Source organism: Myotis daubentonii, chromosome 7, assembly GCF_963259705.1.
Source record: "Myotis daubentonii chromosome 7, mMyoDau2.1, whole genome shotgun sequence".
NCBI classification, from domain to species: domain Eukaryota; kingdom Metazoa; phylum Chordata; class Mammalia; order Chiroptera; family Vespertilionidae; genus Myotis; species Myotis daubentonii.
Window position 1 is genome coordinate 62,008,250 of NC_081846.1, and position 18,674 is coordinate 62,026,923.

Genomic DNA, 18,674 nt, shown 5'->3' on the forward strand with positions numbered 1-18,674 from the left:
CCGAGTGTGCACTCAAGAAACAATTTCAATGATGAATGGGCTGATGAAAAGAGCCACAATGACATGGTGATCCAGGTCATACACTGACAATTAAAAAAAAAAAAACATTTCCAAACCATTGCAGTACATTTTGAAACACAGAAATTGTTAGTGCCAGCTCAACCACTTGCTGGAAAACTTCCAAAAAGCTGCTTTTCTATTTTATGAAAATTAAACAAAAACAGCCTTCCACAGCAAAGACTAAAAGTTCAATGTCCAAGGGTTAGAACAATGTAAAGTAGTATTTGTATTACCTAGCACAAATTCTTGGCTAAAGCACCTTAATAAATCACTTAAATTATTTTCTAAAAGATAGTGTCAAAGGTCAACCTCAGTCTAGCCAATAGGCATTAAATTGCCTATATGATTCCTCATTTCCTGTAATATGTTCCCAAGTTCACAAAAGATGCTCATATAACATAAGGGGGTCGTCTACGCCAGCTGTGGAAGTCAAGTGGCTCCACTTGGGGGCGGGGCAGAGCTCTATAATTCTATTTGACTTGCCAGGCAGGAAGGCAGGCAACGGGGTGTGCATTTGGCAGAAGATAACCTGAAAGCTTCGAAATCAGACTGAGCCCTGGGCGTCTTGCTCTGACAGAGCATTTACATCAAGCTGACAAAGAGGGTTAGTATTAAAAGAAGTAATTCCCCCTTTCTTTAGGTTACCTCTCTCCCTTTTCCTACCCCCCCCTCTCAATCCCTGTGAGGTAGGCCAGCACCTTTTCTTCCTGCTCTAAAAACTGGATGACAAAGGGAACCTCTGGAAGAGGAAAAGTGTATGCCCGCTTCTAGGTTCAGACTCGATTTTCTGTGACTCCAGAGATACTTATAAACATGAGGAAGCTCGACATGCAGGGTTGCCACTTCTCCGGGGATTTAGAATCAAGGAATCAAGAGACCCTGAGTTAGTCTTAATGGAAGGGAAACTTTGTTTTTGGGGAGGGGGGATTGGGGAACGGAAAACTTGCCTTCTTTTTCATGTACCAGCAACTAACTCAATACCTTTCTTGAAGATTTCAAGAAAAGGAAGATGGTCTCTTTAAAAATACCAAGTCAGAACACAACCCGGAGACAAAATTTTGTGTTTGTGCTTTAATTTGGCAAAAATACATGCCCCATAGCCCATTCCTGCCTGGCACACTGCTGGAACTCAGGACAAACTGGTGCTAGCAACCATTTAGAGTCTTTTCCCGCCTCCAAGTGAGTTCTGGGGGAACTCAGATCCATGCCATCTCACTTCCCTCTTGGCTTTCCCTTGCCTGTACAACTAATTGCGTAGTCAACAAGTAAATTAACAAATACATAAGTAAAAGCCAGTTGTAATACTGAATAGAACCTAAAACAAATGAAACTATCAAAATTGGCAGAGACTAGCTTTCACTAAACCTTTTCTTCTCTTTGTGTGCATTCAGCTAGCCTACATTTCTCACCCCCCTTGCAGGTCTAGCCAATGGGGTAAGACTGCTGGTGGTGCACACTACTTCCAAGCCTGGCCCAGAAACTCTGCAGGTGTGAGCCTGTGTGTTCGTTCTTCCTTGGTTGGAGACAACCCCAGAGCACGCTGAAGCCTCACCTGGGTCCCTGAGTAGGTCTGTAGAATTTAGCCCCTGATGGGTCCTTCACTCAGTAATTTTAGTTATTAGTGATTTACTTAATAAAGACATCGGTATCTTATTTTGAAACTTTTTATATTATAGGAAAAAGACAAATAATTACATTTAGGAATGAAACAGATCTCAAAAACCTCGTAATGATTTGAAAATAGATAGCATTTCACCATACCACAGAATTATTGAAATACAGTAAAAATGTAAACTATTTCACATCAAACAATATTAAATAGAGTAAAAAATATCAGCTAGCCAGAAGACTGGCTGAAAAAGGGGGCGAGGGCAGGGGAGATGGCTGTGTGGTAACCCAACAGCTGGGAAAGCCAGATGAAGTGACTGTGGCTAAATGTAGAATCAAAGCCTGGAACTTGAGGACAGGGGCTGAAGGCAGATTAAGTCTGGAGTCTGGGAGCCTGGGGAGAGGGAGTATGGCAAGGAGAAGCGGACTGCTGTGTCACTATCTGTCCATAGGATGGCTCAAATAATTAACAGGGCAGCCACCAACACTGAAGTAGGCTATAGCGTCCTCCCCCCGCCATCCCCACGACACCATGTCGCTACCTATTTATTACCCCTTGTGTAGATGTACCACTATTTTTAATCCACTCATCTGCTGATGGGCACTTAGGCTGTTTCCAAATCTTAGGTATTGTAAATTTATGATGCTATGAACATAGGAGTGAATATATCCTTTCTGATTTCTGTTTTCTTGGGATATATTCCTACATGTGGGATTACTGGGTCAAATGGGAGTTCCATTTTTAGTTTTTTGAGGAAACGCCATACTGTTTTCCACAGTGGCTGCACCAGTCTGCATTCCCATCAGCAGTGCAAGAGGGTTCCTTTTTCTCTGCATCCTCTCCAGCACTTGTCATTTGTTAATTTGTATATGATGGCCCTTCTGACAGGTGTGAGATGGTACCTATTGTTGTTTTGATTTGCATCTCTCAGATGATTAGTGACTTTGTTAGCTCTTTAATATTTTAGAAAATTTTATTTCAGTGGCAAATTGGCTTCACTTTTGATACAAGTTAGCCAATAAGTAACTTTCTTTCCCTTTGAAAGACATAGTATTAGGAAATGTAAGTGAGGGGTTTACAAAATAATGATATTCTTAATAATTAAATACATTCAAATGGTATGGGTCAGTTGTTGACCAAGACAAGAGAGCAATTCTTGCTGCAATGGAGTATCTTGGTATAGTGGAGTATCTTAGTGCCCCTGGCCTGACTTAGCTCTGGCACAGCGGCAGCAGGCGCCTTCTCCTTTCCTGATCAGGACACATGCTGAGCCTTGAGGGTTGACATTCAATCTCCCTGAGGTGGGTATGATTCCCAGCTAACTCTTCAGTCTCCCTTTTGTTTTGGTTTGTATCTCCTTCTCCCATATAATTCCATATAAGTCAAGAAAAGGGGATACCCCATCTCTCATTAAGGCTACAATGCAAAACAATAGCCAGCCATTAGGGGCCAAGACCAAGCCATGCCACATCCACCCCCAAAATAAATCTCACCATCGGTACCGACAAAGCTACAGAGAGGAAGCCTTCTAACCCAGCTCAGGTGTGGCACCATAATATTCCAGAACTTGATTTTACACCCATAGGTGTTAGTCATTTAAAATGTCCTGAAATTAGGACTAACCACTTCTACTTCATCATTCAGTTATGAACCAATCCATGCCCCCAACCAATAACACCCGAGAAGCCTTTGGATGAAGCCTCAGAGATTACTTCTTATCTACTACAATTTTTGTTTCAATGGATATTTCCAGGCCCCTGTGTAACAGGAAATAACTGAAAGGGTTTGGAACTTAGGTGTTCTCATTCATCTCACTGGCCAGGGTTGCCTTGGTGCTATTGGTCTAGTCATTTATGCTCTTGAACCTCAGTTTCATCACCAATAAATTAAGGGATTGCATGAACAGATAGGAAAGGCAAAAGGACTTATACTTTACTTCACATGCTCTAATACAGTTTCTCTTTTTGACAAGCATATGTTAACCTTTTAAGTAGAAAAATAAAAAGAGTGGAGCCCTGGCCAGTGTGGCTTAGTTGGTTAAGTGTAACAAGTATGGTTAAGGCCCGGTCACTGAGAGGTTGACCATTAATTCCTGGTCAGGGCACATGCCCAGGATGCAGGCCAGATCCCCAGTAGGGGGCGTGCTGGAGGCAGCCAATTGATGTTCTGCTGTCCCATTGATGTTTCTCTCCCTCTCCCTTCCTCTCCCTCTAAAAATCAATGTAAAAAGTCTTTTAAAAAGGAAAATAAAAAGTGGCTTGAAATGCATGGTCTCTACAACCCTACCTGCTGTAATGATCTGAAAGTCCATCCAGGATCTCTGAAGCTCCCTAAGGGCAGCTTTTAGCCTAAGCGAGGGGTCCTCAAACTACGGCCCGCGGGCCACATGCAGATACAAATATTGTATTTGTTCCCGTTTTGTTTTTTTACTTCAAAATAAGATATATGCAGCGTGCATAGGAATTTGTTCATAGTTTTTTTTTAAACTATAGTCCGGTCCTCCAACGGTCTGAGGGACAGTGAACTGGCCCCCTGTTTAAAAAGTTTGAGGACCCCTGCCCTAAGCTGATGGAAAACAGCCAAGACTCCAAAGCCAAACAGTGCAGCACAGGGTCTGTGTTTAGGGAACACCAAAAACTGAGGCAGGAGTGAGAGCAAGGGGCATTCTTTGTCTGTACAGGTACAAAGAGCAAGGAGAGAGCCCTCTTATTGCCAAGCAGCTGGGGGTTTTCATTTGTAATTGTTCAAGGAACAATTTCCAGCTCCTTACTCTCATACTACACCTCAGGCTACTATAAAACATGCCTCAGTATCCCCACAAAGTACTTGAATGTATGTCCAGATAAGGATCCAAAAGAAGGTCCACACACACAGTTATTTCTCTTATGTTCTCCTCCCCGTTTTTCCCTATCTCTGTTGCAGAGGCAAATATCATGTTTAATGAGATATAATTCCCATTATCAGTCTCTCATGCCCCCTCCCAGTCCATGGCATCCATTAATCTAGTTTCATTCTCTATGAATTTTTCATTCTGGACACTTCATATAAATGGAATCATAAAAGCAACTGTATTCTGAGTGCCCATCAGGTTAGGTACCATAGAGAGATATAGATTATGTGCCAAACGTGTGTGTGTGTGTGTGTGTGTGTGTGTGTGTGTGTGTGTGAGAGAGAGAGAGAGAGAGAGAGAGAGAGAGAGAGAGAGAGAGAGAGAGACAAGGTCTATGTAAGATAAGCCTTCAGTCAAATAAACACGAATACATTATATTTGTCATACAAATATTACATCATGCATGCTTTAAGCTAATGGATTTTATTTTTTCCCTCAGAAACATACATAGGAGAAGTCATATTCATGTGGGTGACACACCAATAAGTTAGCTGTATCTGACAAAAAGTCCAGTTTTCTGCTGGACACAATTCTCCCAATGACTGTTTGATCAAAAAATGGTAGTTCACCGTGGTGGTCATGTGGGTAGATGAGGCTCACTCAGCGCCTGTACTAAAACTCCCTGGCTTTCTCTACCTCTCAGGAAAGAATACCAGAATGCAGGGCAGAGGAATAGCTTGTACTTTTTCCTTTTAGTATATCATTCAAACACTTGCGTACTCAGTGAGGAAGGGAGCAGAAAGTACGGTTAAGGCCCGGAATGTGCGTATTTTCGGGAATCTGACAGTCTATGCCAGTGATGGTGAACCTATGACACGCGTGTTAGAGGTGACATGCAAACTCATTTTTTTGGTTGATTTTTCTTTGTTAAATGGCATTTAAATATATAAAATAAATATCAAAAATATAAGTTTTTGTTTTACTATGGTTGCAAATATCAAAAAATTTCTATATGTGACACGGCACCAGAGTTAAGTTAGGGTTTTTCAAAATGCTGACACGCCGAGCTCAAAAGGTTCACCATCACTGGTCTATGCCGCATTACCTCCTAATAGCTATGCAACCTTCAGCAATGATTTAATCGCTCAGTCTCAGTTTTCCTCATATGTCAAATGGAGTCACTAATAAGTCTTATTGGTATCCTTTGAAGATTAAACACAGAGCTTTTGGTCGGAAAATCTGCTCACTAAATGCTGGCTATTGGCAACGACAATAATAATTATTACTTCACTATTAATAAATCACCCACAACTCAGAACTGATGGAGCCACTTCAGCTTGTGTTGAAGGGACTGCCAGGAACAGATGAAGTAGCTAAACTCTCCACGTCCTGGCATAGTCACATTTAAGGCAGTAATAACCTGAACTCTGAGGAGCTGAGAATCAGGCAAATAATTAGATAACTGATTTGCTACTCTCCAAGCCTCAAGCTGCCTGAAACTCCACCATCAACCCTATGGAGCCACTTCTGGACTGAGAGAAGAGTACAGCTGTTGGAACTCTTCCATCAGCAGCAGCCTTCCCTGCCTGGCACACTGGAGATACAAACACTAATAATTCATTCACACCCGGAAGGAGCAGGGAAGACCGAGTTGGCAGTGAATACGCCTGCAGGTCTGAGGAAGGAAGGACGGCTCAGCCCTTCCTCTCAGCGCTAACTTCACTGCCACCGGGGCCAGTCTCCCTTCGCCTGCGCTGTCATTCACAACCTGTGCGACTATAGAATTTCTCACCCCTTGGCCTTCCCTCGCTTGAGTGATTACCTTTCCTTTATAGTAATTATCCTTATTATATTTGTTCACTGTCATAAAATCATTTTTCCTCAAAATAATAGGTTTAGCTAATAGTCATTAAAAATGAAGTCTCGAGCAAGGAGATTATAAGTGTCAGCACATTTTATTCTTTTGGACCACGGTCATGTAAGCAGTAGGCTTCCTCTTCCATTGCTATCTATTCTTAGTGCTCAAATATAGGATGGAAAAGGAGGGGAGGATTCTTGCCGTCATTTCATTACTGTTTTAGTTAGGGGCTTAGGTCAACACACAATGAGTGCTGCAGAAACCCTCTAAGAACCGCAGGCATCTTAGGCAACGTGGAAAGCCCCTTAAGAAAACCCCTCTGCTCCCCTGACATTGTACCCCGCAATAGCGACCCCAGGGAGCTCTGGTCAGAGGAATTACAGCACTCCCAGAAAGTTTCAGGGCGGCCTGACGTAAGGGATGCGAGCACTCTGAAACTCATGGCACAAAATGAAAAAAGCTGGTAATATGTAATCGGCAGAGCCTACCCTCTACCTTTAGGGAGTGACTCTTCTACGTTTTAAAACAACTAGCCTATTCCTAGTCCTAGATGAAAGTGCCCCTCAAATCACTACCACTGCCAATGGACTACTACAGAACATCTAAAAGAATGAGACAGAGACATATATACTGTCAAATGTATCAACATGAGGAAGAGAGAGAGTGTGTGTGTGTTCATATATTTGTTTGTTTTTAAATAACAACATAAAAGGAAACTGGAAGGACATTTCAAAGTCTTTAAGGTGTGCAATTATGAGGGTAGAAAGAAAAGGGGGAATTCTACTTTTTACTTTATATCCTTCTGAAGTGTGTGAATTTTGTTATGAGTTAATGATAAAATAAAAAGAATTGCTAAACACTGAAATAATTTTTTATCAGCCCAAAGTAGTCTCTTTATAAACAATTCACCCTCTTGCATGAATATGCATCAATGTACATGAATGGAAAAGCTGACTAAATTAGAGGGCCTGCCTTATTCAAGCATCATAAACTGCTCGGTGAGATAAATAGAAAAACAGATCATCTGAATTTGGATGCCCCCCTGACCAGACCAGATCGCCCAGAAAACCTAATACAAAAAGTCTAAAAGTAAAAGAGAGAATCAAAATCATGCAAGAATAAAATAAGTCATTTTCTAACTTTCCTTTGATCTTAAACAGGAAGGCAACAAGTCACAAAACAGAAATCCATGCATCTCATATTTAGGGAGGAAATCTCTTCTTTCATTACTTCTTGATAAAAGCATCATTGTTTCTTACCTGGTCACAAATCAGTTCCCACTTTTTCTCATTGTCATACTGCCGCAGTAACCTGGCTTTGTCAGGAGGTAGGTTCATAGCATTCTGGAAAAAGACCAAAAAAAAGGAAAGAGATATGTCACATTCCACAACAGACCATGCATGGGTAACTTATAGGCAGATCAAGGAACACTACTGTGATTCTTTTATGATTTCTTTTCTAGCATCTCATCAAACTGAAACACCTGAAGAAGTCATTTAAACATCAAATCAGTTCAATGGAAGGTGGAGACCCTGAAGTCCTATGCTTGGACATCAAGGTAGTCTGCACTGAAGCAAAGGAAATGCATTATTTCTCATTTACTCAACAGAAAGCGCTCCCATTCTTCTCAACAGAAGGTCACGAATTGTTGAGAAGATATTGCCCCAATTTATTTTTAAAGCACTGCAGCCCCCAGACACAGAACAGAAAACACCAAAAGAAAATGCAATGACCAGAACCACTGACAGATACCATCAACTTTTACTCCCTTTGACAACACCTATGAATAAAAGAACAGCTTGGTTTTTTAATTAATTAATTAATTTTTACATAAGAGAAAGTTTATTTAGAAAGTAGAAGAAATGGGCTCAGGAAACAGTTTACAGAGGCCAAAGAGGAGTCCTTGGAGCTTAGAAGAAAGAAAGGTCAAGGTAAGATGCCTGGGGGGGGGGGGTGGAGGGGGTAAGGGTAGGGAAGAAGCACCCAGATTTTTTTATGTTGTTGATTTTGTCATCTCTCTGAGATTAGATGCTAACATTATGCTGGACATATGTTAACATTAGCAACCACAATTCTCAGTTTAGCTATATTAGCTTATGAAGTCAAACTTGCCATGAGAAATTGGTCATGAGCTAAATGTCTAGACATCAACACTCATATAGCCTCCCCTGTGTCAATACAGCGCACCTTCTGTAGTGCTAGTACATTCACCTGTTATTAGCCTAATGTTCCAAATAACCAATCCCACACATTCTCAAGATACTTGGCTTGGGTTTGAGGTGAGATCTTCAGCTACAGAACATGGCACAGTGAGAGTCCCAGAAGGAATTCACATCTGTTCCCTGGGCCTCCCGAAAGTCCCCACACTCTACACAACTGAGCCAAGTAGTCAATGAATGCCTCACAGCTATTAATTGTCACGTCTACCCCCTTGCGTCAACACCCTACTTATCCCATAATAAACAACATAGCTCCTGGCCTGTGTCAATATTTGAGCAAATAGGTCTTGAACCTTTTTTTACAAGATCTTTTTTTAAATTTTTACTTATTGACTTGAGAAAGAGAGAGGAGAAGGAAACACCGATTTGTTTTTCCACTTATTTATGCATTCAACTGGTTGACTCCCCTATGTGTCCTGACCGAGGATTGAACCAGCAATCTTGGTGTTCAGGATGACACTCTAACCAAAATGAGCTACCCGGCCAGGGCTAGGCCTTAACCTTGTAATGCTTCAGCCCCTGGCTCTCTGGAGGACTTGGCTTATAGAGAAACAATTCCCCTGCCACAGTGCTGTCTCATGTCATTAGTGAAACACATTTCATAGCGGCAAAGGTCAGTGAGTTATTCTCACTTCATAGAGACAAAGAATTAACCTTGGATAATTTGGTAGATATGACACAATAATTTTCCCTTAAACTCAATCAAGCATCCAGATTGGAATGCCTAAGTAGGTGGTAAACATACACCACTTACTAATTCGAATCCAGTCCATTTAAATTTAATAAACTGTCTTAAGAATATTAAATTTTTAAATTACCCCCCAATTATGACAACATAATTAGAAGAGCTTTGGACTCCAGAGTTTTTGATGGGCCTGCCAAGGCTTCTCCATAGAAATACTAAAATGGGAAAAATATTTTCACATGGCCCAGCTCCACAGAACATCTACTTGAACTGGAATAAAAAATACCTATTTGTATGTATTTGTTATTTTAATATTATAATGTTGAAAAAGAAAAAACTCCTGGAATAAGGCAAAGGTGAATTCCACAAAAATCCTTCTGAGGGAGCCTGATATTACTGGCCATTATATAACCAGTCCATCACTGTTTATTTGCACCCTAGAGATGGATTACTTCCTCTTAAACTGATTTTGACCTCATGTGAGTGCCCCTGGGTATGATTTAGCATTAAATAAGTACAGTAAGTTTACGAGGTAAATTAAATGAGTTTTCTCAGAGTCCTTATTAACCTCTTGCGATATAAAGGGAATAAGAAAAAGAAGGGCTGAGCTACAAGGTGCCCACCATGGTATGAGGTACCTTGCACACAATCTCATGTAATCTTCATAACAAGCCCATGGGATAGATGTAATTTCCCGCATTTTATACACGAGGAAACAGACCTGGGAGAACTGGGTTAACTTGCTCGAGATTAGACAGCTTTACGGGAGCTAAACCAGGACCTAAACTTAGTCTGTGAGACTCCCAAAGACAAACACTGAAAATGCCACCAAGCTTTTTTTTCCTTTTCTTTTCTTTTGCAAGGCAAAAGAGCAAATAACTGACTTCCTGTTAGTTACTCTACTCGACACTCGACACTCGTATGGAAGCCATGTGCAAACCCTGCTACAGGAATCAGATGCAGGCCCCGTCATTATTGCAAAGAGAAGGCCAGGACTCTCCTTTCTAGGTCTACTTTTATCTTAATGAAACAGTCTTTAATTCAAGAAATGTTATGAAGCACCACCCTGTACAGCACTGTGCTACATGGCACAGTGGGAGACTACACAGATGTGGTCCCCCTGGAGCATCATGTTACGGTGAGGAGATACAGGTAAAGCAAATGAATCTTCTTAAACTCGGATGGGTCTTGATCAAGATTATGGAAGGGCAACTTTGGATTGGGCGATGTGGAAGACCTCTCAAGAAAAAGTAACAATTAAGAGGAGTCCTAAAAATGAGGAGAGAGCCAGGTGACAGCATTCAGGGCAAAGGAAACAGGGAAAAGACGCGAAGGCAGGAAACAGCTTGGCGCATCACAGAGCTGAAAGAGAGTCACCATAGCTGGAAAAAGGGAAAGAGGAGGAATGGGGAAAAGATAAAGTTGGAATGGTAAGTCAGGGCTATGTCATGCCCAGCCACGCAGGCCAGGGTAAATTCTTTTTATTTAGCTGCAGCGCAAAGGGAAGCCAGTGAAGGCTTGTGAGCATGAGATGACATAATCAAGTTACATTTTACAAAGATGACTGTAGACGCCATGTGGAGAACTGATCAGAAACAGTGGAAGTGGAAGCAGGGGGGCCAGTTAGGAGGCCAGGGCAGTAGTTCAAGTGGATGATGATGGCTGATGGCACACCCAATGAAGAAAGGTAGATGGATGTCAGACAATTACATGAAACTGACTGGCTAAATTTGCGGGCTGAGGAAGGATGTCAAGAATTAACACCTTGCTCCTCCCTTCCTTGAGTTACTGGGTAAACGGTGGTCCATTTAGTGAGAGCGGCACACAGCAAAAGAAGGTACAGATCTGGAGCAGGTGGTGAAGAGTAAGATGTATAAATGGTCCTGTTTAGGTCTGAGAGAGCGGAGACATCCAAGAGAACAGTCAAGCAGGTGGACACATAATTCCGGAGACTGAAAGAAAAGGGTGTGTGTATTCTTCTAAATGAGGAGTCTTAAGAATCTGTGGGCCTGATGACTAGGTATTGTTGGGAGAAGTTGCTCAACATCAGGACACCAAAACTTATACTGCACTTGGTAATCATTTACCTAGAATAACCCCTGCCACGAGTCAAGCCTCTGAACTGTTCAGGCATACATTGCACAGCTTAATAATTCCACAGGGACGGCGAGGAGGCGGCTCTATTTAAAATCAGAGACTCCGCAGAGGCCTGGCGAAAGTTCAGGGATGTTGTGATTAGCTGTAATACCTGCCCTCACCCTTTGTTAGAGGGAATTCATTCCTTTCATGCTGCATAGGGCAGGACCCTGGAGACCAAGCTAAATGTTTGTGCAGGTAATTCGTAAGAGCCCACGCTATTTGCTGAGGAAAATACGGGCTCTATCGCTAGGTCCCTTTGCTGTACAAAATTAAATTGCTCTCCTATTTGGCTGAAAATATAAATTTGCTTCCAAGTTTTCTAACAGTGACATCCACATGTTGTGACATCTATGACGTAGGACTCACCGTGTCCTTTCATCCATCAATCCATCCACTATGTACTGGGCTTTGACCATGTGCCAAAATTTCTGAAGGCCCGGAAGAGAATTTCATCGTGAAGTTGTTGCACTCAAGTACAAGCTAAAGGTCCACTGAAGACCTGCTATTTGAGTTAAGAAGTTTAATGGTTGTTAATTATCTATGCCTAGATTGTACAAGTTCCTAGCTAAAAGAAATTAGACCACCTAAGAACATTCATTCTATAAGGAATATCCCTTTACTTCCTTTCAACCTGGCAGACTTTTAAGAATCAACTCAAGCCTTAACCAGTTTGGCTCAGTGGATAGAGCGTCAGCCTATGGACTCAAGGGTCCCAGGTTTGATTCTGGTCAAGGGCATGTACCTTGGTTGCGGGCACATCCCCAGTAGGGGGTGTGCAGGAGGCAGCTGATCGATGTTTCTCTCTCATCAGTGTTTCTAACTCTTCCTCTCCTTTCCTCTCTGTAAAAAATCAATAAAATATATATTTTTTAAAATCAACTCAAATGTCATTAGCAGTAGAGCCTTCCTCCAACTGCTCCAATGGAACTGTGCACGCCTCCATTACAGCACCTAGGACACTGTTCCCCAATAATCCGTTTACCCATCCAAATTCCCTACTCAGCTCAGTAAACACCGTAGTACTTCCAGGACTTCTCTGTTCATCCCCAATGTATGGCAGAGTATTTGGCAAAAAGTAGGCACTGTGTAGGTTGCTGAATAAATGAAAAGCAAACTAGGTGTCCTACTTTGCAGTCTAAAAACATCTCCATTGATTTAGCATTTATGTTTCAGCTATTAACAAAGTCTATACACTGAAGAGTGTTTGTTTCTTAGAAAACCTCAGTCAGTGATATTATTACTCACTAGTAATTATCTCCCAAACATGAATTCATGGGGGGAAATCTTCAAGTTCAATTCTAGCAACATTTCCCTCAAGAAAAATGATGTTTTGGGCATTCTTCTGTCACTATAATAAACCATGGAACTTGAACTTTGTTTTGTTTTTGTTGCCAGTAAATTCAAATTGGTATCAATTATAACAATGGATGTACTCAAAGTGGTAGCTACATTTATGGTCTATATTCTGGTTTTATTCTTAACTATACTATTTTACATTGTTTTGAGATGTAATTTCCATCTCAGGACTTTTTGGAAATAGAAGGTAAATAACAATGAAGTTTCTGGGTCCTTGAGGGAGAAATTAATTGTGGTAAAAGAGAGTCTATGATAGTCTATACATCTGAAGTTATACTTACAGATTAATTATCATATTCAACATAGAGCAAATTGAAAGTACTCAAATCACTGAGAACCAAATAAACCCATCTCCTAGGAATAGTTTTCTGACATTAGCCCTGGTCCTGGGTACACGGGAGGAATGGAAGCTTGTAAAACTTCCTTCTTTTCCCCTGATATCCCCAAGGCTCAGGCTGAGAAACCCACAGTGAGATGCAGACACAGAGCAGTGAAAGGGAATCGTACCCAAACACACCTTATGTAATATAGCACCTTTGTTCTCCTAATCTCTACATTAAAACTTCCAAGTATTAAGTCACCAGATTCAACAACAGAAACTCTTCTATTACGTGATATCACATGATCACCTGCATAGAAAGAAGAAAGGACACAGACTTTACAAGCAGTGCTGCTTGTGGAAGCAGGGAAAAAGTTTGTCATGAGAGAAATAGCTTAGACAATCTTTTAGTCCTTAAATGATAAAAGAGCCAGTACTTTTTTAAAATTTGTGGTAGCAAAAAACACACATATAAAATTTGCCCCCTTAACCATGTTTAAGTGTACAGTCTGTACTGTTAACCATATTCACAGTGTTGTATAACGTATCTCTAGAATTCTTTCATCTTGCCACACTGAAACTCTACCCAAACAATAATTCACTTCTCCCTCCCCGGACCATGACTTTTGCTACAAAAAAAACCCCAAAACAAAACAAGGAAATGTGATGGTTGCAACTGGATGCTTGGGCAGCACAGCAAGGAACGGGATCTAATGAGGCCGCATGGGGCAGGGACTCACAAGTTGGGCTCTGGAATCGGACTGGCTGGATTCCAACCCCGATCTACCAGTTATTGTTGGTGCTCTTGGGCCACACAACTTGAATCAAAGAGCAAACTAAAATGAACTTATAGCCCAGAGTTGAAAAGGCCCCTACATATATGTCAAAACTGAAGGTCAGCATCAAAGTTAAGGGTCAAAAACAACAAGATGTAGCTTTATTGATGCTCTGATATGTCTCGGGCACTTAGGCTCTCTGCACATATTATCCCATTTATTCTGCTTTATGATCCCGACAAGTAGGCATTATCTTCTCCATTTAACAGAGAAGAAAACTGAATGACAAGGAGGCTACACAACTTCTAAGCATGAGACAGATGGCAAAGCGGGACTTGAGGGAGACCTGGAGGATCATGCTCCTTCCATGACACTTAAGCTATAGTGTTTCTAAACTATGGCCCATCCATGAGCGAAGCAATCCAACAGTTCTACCTGAATAACCAGAGACATGATGACTGGCATGCAAGATTAAAGTGAAAACGCAAAGGACTATTTAAGCTATTGATATTTTCAGGCAAAATAATGGTGTTTTAACAATAGTCTTCGACATCTTCAAAAATATGAACTAGAACCCAAAAATAAGTTTTCTGTTCAAATCTAAAGATAGCCAGAAGCTCAATTCAGCAAACAGATACAAACAGGAGATAACTTCCGTGAAGCAAAGTAGATAAATACACCAATGCCAAAGGGGACCTATTACATAACATAACCAATGCAGCCACTTTTTAAAAATTTTATTTTATTGTTTAAAGTATTACAAATAGTAGTACATATGTCTCCTTTTTTTCCCATTGACCTTCTCCTGGCCCCTCTACCCTTTTCCTTATGAAAATCAGGACTTGCTATGGACTGGGCTTGGACGTGTGGGGAAGGCAGTAAAGAATAGCATTTAATGGCACAGTATGATTTTTAATAGTTGGGCTCTGGAGCTGGGCCACATGGGTGCAATCCTACCTCTACCCACTCATTAATAGTGGAATCTTGGGTAAATTATTTCAACTAAATCTCAGCTTCCTCACCTGTAAAATAGAGATGACAGTGGTGATAATGATGAGAAAGATGCTAATGGTAATGATTCTACTTGCCTCACAGAGTCTGAGAAAAATAAACTTGGATCATGCATGTAGTTGGCACAAAATAAATACATGGAACATACTCTACATATTAGATCTTATTATTCTCATTATATTAGATGAAGGAAAAGTGTGAGCAGAGGCATGAATACTGTAGAAAGCAGAGGACTGTGAGCTACACACAATAAACCAGAGGGCAAGAAGTGGGTAGTAGGACATCAAGTCAGAAAGGCAGGACCTTGCACACCAGACCACAGAATTTTAAAATCACTTGACACGCAGTGGGAAGTCATCAGCCAAGGAAATGTCTAAAAAGAGCAAGCCTTTGGGGTCCTCAAATCACAATAGGAAAAGGTTTTCTCCTCTGTTAATTCTTCCCACGTTGTCATTTTTTCCTTATATCATTACTGGGACATCAGGTTGATACTGAATAATGTACCAATTCCCCTATGTATTCACTTTAAAATTGCAACATCTGAGGGCAGCAAGGAGGGTGGTTGCAAATTCAACACGTGACCCACCCCTCTGTTCAACTCACCTCAAAGCCATTTTCTTCCATGATCTGTATTCTTGTTCCAAGCAACTACCTGACATCCTAAATTTTAATATCCTCCTAGCCAAGAGGATGCTGCTAAAATATATTCATCTTCTTTCCTGGCACAGGACTCAGGCAGCCAGCCAAAGAGTTCCCCAAATCGCATCATCAGACAGTCACCTTTCATTGTCACTGTTAGTTTTGTTTAATCATTGAGGGCGTTAACATCATTCCTGTAGCCAGCGAAGCCCACAACAGGAGAAATCCGCCTGCTCCCTCACCGAGTTACATCTTTAAAATAAAAGCTGACTGGAAAGCTATCCTTTCTGGGGACGCTGTGCGAATGAGACAGAGCTCTAATCTTCCATTCACAATTTTAGTTACAGCCTGTTTTCTGGGAAGGCTTTCTTTAAGGATTGAACTAAACACAAATGACTCTTCCATACCTTTTTAATAATCAAAAAGTACAGAGCTGGAAGAGAAGCTTATGACATTTTAGTCCTTTCTGCCTTTTATAGGTGACTAAACAGACTCAAAAAGCTGAAGGCAATGTCCATGTTCATATAACTGGTTTTTATCACAATAGGTAATAAAACAAAGAATCCAGACCAACGTGTCTCTTTTTCCACGATCATGAAAGAAGGCCCACTTACATGTGCCATGAGTATGTGCACATGCGTAACTGAACACACATACATGTATACTTGGGAAAATCAAATCACTTAACACATGTATAGTAGTCAACGCATAGTCCTGCACCCAGCAAGCACTCAGTACATGTTAGATATTATTACTCTTACTAGTGTCCCAGTGCATGAATTTGTGCACATTGAAAGGAAATTAATTAGAAGAAATGTTTTAATATCGCTATTCACATCTTGCTAATGAAAAGAAAGTAGGATTCTACTGAGAGTCTCCTATCTACTTACCCCAGGACTTCTGTGAGGATCAAATGAGATGAGGCACAGGAAAACGCTCCACAGACATTTGGCTAAGCTGTAAAATGTTTACACCTGGCTATAAAGCAAGTCGGGTTCCTGGGCTAAAGAAACTCCAAGGAGGCTAGTCTCTAGGGAGAGGAAGCCAGATGTTGCTACGTGACATCATTATCTGGTGCCCATTATCGGGTTGGGCTGGGCTGTGGGCCGCATTTTGCGCCATGGGGTCTCGGCAGCATCAGCTGCGATTTGGTGGGGTGTCACTCCAGGGTGGTGGCGGGGCCTGTGTCTCACTTGGGGGAAGCCAAGTGTTCATTTGTCAGCGCCAGGTCCATGGTGCCGTTTATTTTTAAATGGGCAGTGCGCATCATGGCAGCTCCTGTGTTGAATGTCTGCCCCCTTGTGGTCAGTGTGTGTCATAGCTACCAGTCAAAGGGACAGACATTTAGCCTTTTATATATCTACTAGAGGCCCAGTGCACAAAAATTTGTGCACTCGGGGGGGGGGGGTCCTTCAGCCCGGCCTTGGCCCTCTTGCAGTCTGGGACCCCTCGGGGGATGACCACCTGCTGGCTTAGGCCTGCTCCCCAGGGGATTGGGCCTAAGCTGGCAATCAGTCATCCCTCTGGCAGCCCGGCAGCCCTCGGGGGATGTCCACTTGCCAGCGGGGAGCAGACCTAAGCTGCAGTCGGACATCCTTAGCGCTGCTGAGGAGGCAGGAGAGGCTCCCACCACCACCACTGTGCTAGCAGCCGTCAGCCTGGCTTGTGGCTGAGCAGAGCTCCCCAATGTGGGAGCGCACTGACCACCAGAGGGCAGCTTCTGCATTGAGCGTCTGCCTGCTGGTGATCAGTGTGTGTCATAGTGACCAGTCATTCAAAATCTTTCTGTTGTTAGGGTCAGTTTGCATATTACCTCTTTACTATATAGGATAGAGGCCTGGTGCACGGGTAGGGGCCAGCTGGTTTGCCCTGAAGGGTGTCCCAGATCAGGGTGGGGGTCCCGCTTGGGTGCCTGGCCAGCCTGGGTGAGGGGGTAATGGCTGTTTGCAGCTGGTCACACTCCCTTCAGGGTGGGGGGTCCCCACTGGGGTGCCTAGCCAGCCGGGATAAGGGGCTGATGGCTGTTTTCAGGCTGGCCACACCCCCTTTAGGGTGGGGGTCCCCACTGGGGTGCCTGGCCAGTTTGGGTGAGGGGCTGAGGGCCGTTTTCGGGCTGGCCAGCAACTGAAGCTCCCAGCCTCTTCTTTTTTTCTTTATTTTTTTATTCTGGGATTTATTTACCTTCTATAATTGAAATTTTGTTGCCGTCACTGGAGCTGAGAGCAGGTATCTGGGGTTTGTTTCGCTTCTATAATTGAAACTTTGTTGCTTTCAGAGCTCAGAGCCGGGCTGCAGCAGGCGGGGAACCTTGGCTTCCTCCATCACTGGAGCAAGCAAGCCTCCTGCTCGCTTCAGCTGCATGGCTGCCGGCTGCCATCTTGGTTGGGTTAATTTGAATATTGCGCTGATTAGCCAATGGGAGGCGTAGCGAAGGTACGTTCAATTACCAGGTTTGTCTATTATTAGATAGGGTAGATCAGTGGTTCTCAACCTTCTGGCCCTTTAAATACAGTTCCTCATGTTGTGACCCAACCATAAAATTATTTTCGTTGCTACTTCATAACTATAATGTTGCTACTGTTATGAATCGTAATGTAAATATCTGATATGTAGGATGGTCTTAGGCGACCCCTGTGAAAGGGTCGTTCGACCGCCAAAGGGGTCGCGACCCACAGGTTGAGAACTGCTGCTCTAGACACTGAAAGGCAAAGAAATGAAACCTCTCCTGGAGCTTTTAGGGACAGAACTCTGCGGAGACCTGGACTTCCCCTGAGGAAGGCCAGTGCTAGACTCCTCCCTACAAAAGATAATTGAATAGAGCTGTCTTAAGCCACCGAGCTCATGGTAATTTGTTACAGGAGCAATAGAAAACCAATGCTCTGGCTGACAATGTTTGGCTTCCCCACATGGCTTGCCTCTTTCCACAACACCGAAGTCCAAAATCTCCATATCCAGGCCTCACTGCCAATGAGCAGAGGCACAATTCCCATCGTCCTATAGGCTGCTCATGCAAATTGACCAAAGCCAGCACCTAATGTAATTATAGTAGGAAATGGAAAACCTTGGGAGGCTAGAGGATGTCCTAAGATTCAATTACTAAAATAAATTAATAAAAATAAAAGATAAAAATCTAAAAATAAAACCACCAGCTCATGAGGAAGGCATGTTATGAA

General features: G+C 42.3%; 1 protein-coding gene across 8 annotated transcripts in view; it reads right to left on the reverse strand.

Annotated features, from left to right (window-relative positions):
* The window catches only part of FMNL2 (formin like 2), a 302,979-nt gene that overhangs the window by 115,719 nt on the left and 168,586 nt on the right, over positions 1-18,674 (reverse strand). For all 8 annotated transcript variants that reach the window (XM_059704424.1, XM_059704427.1, XM_059704425.1 and 5 more), the window contains exon 2: positions 7,617-7,700. In XM_059704424.1, coding sequence (XP_059560407.1) covers positions 7,617-7,700 — 84 coding nt within the window. The remainder of the gene's footprint in view (positions 1-7,616; positions 7,701-18,674) is intronic.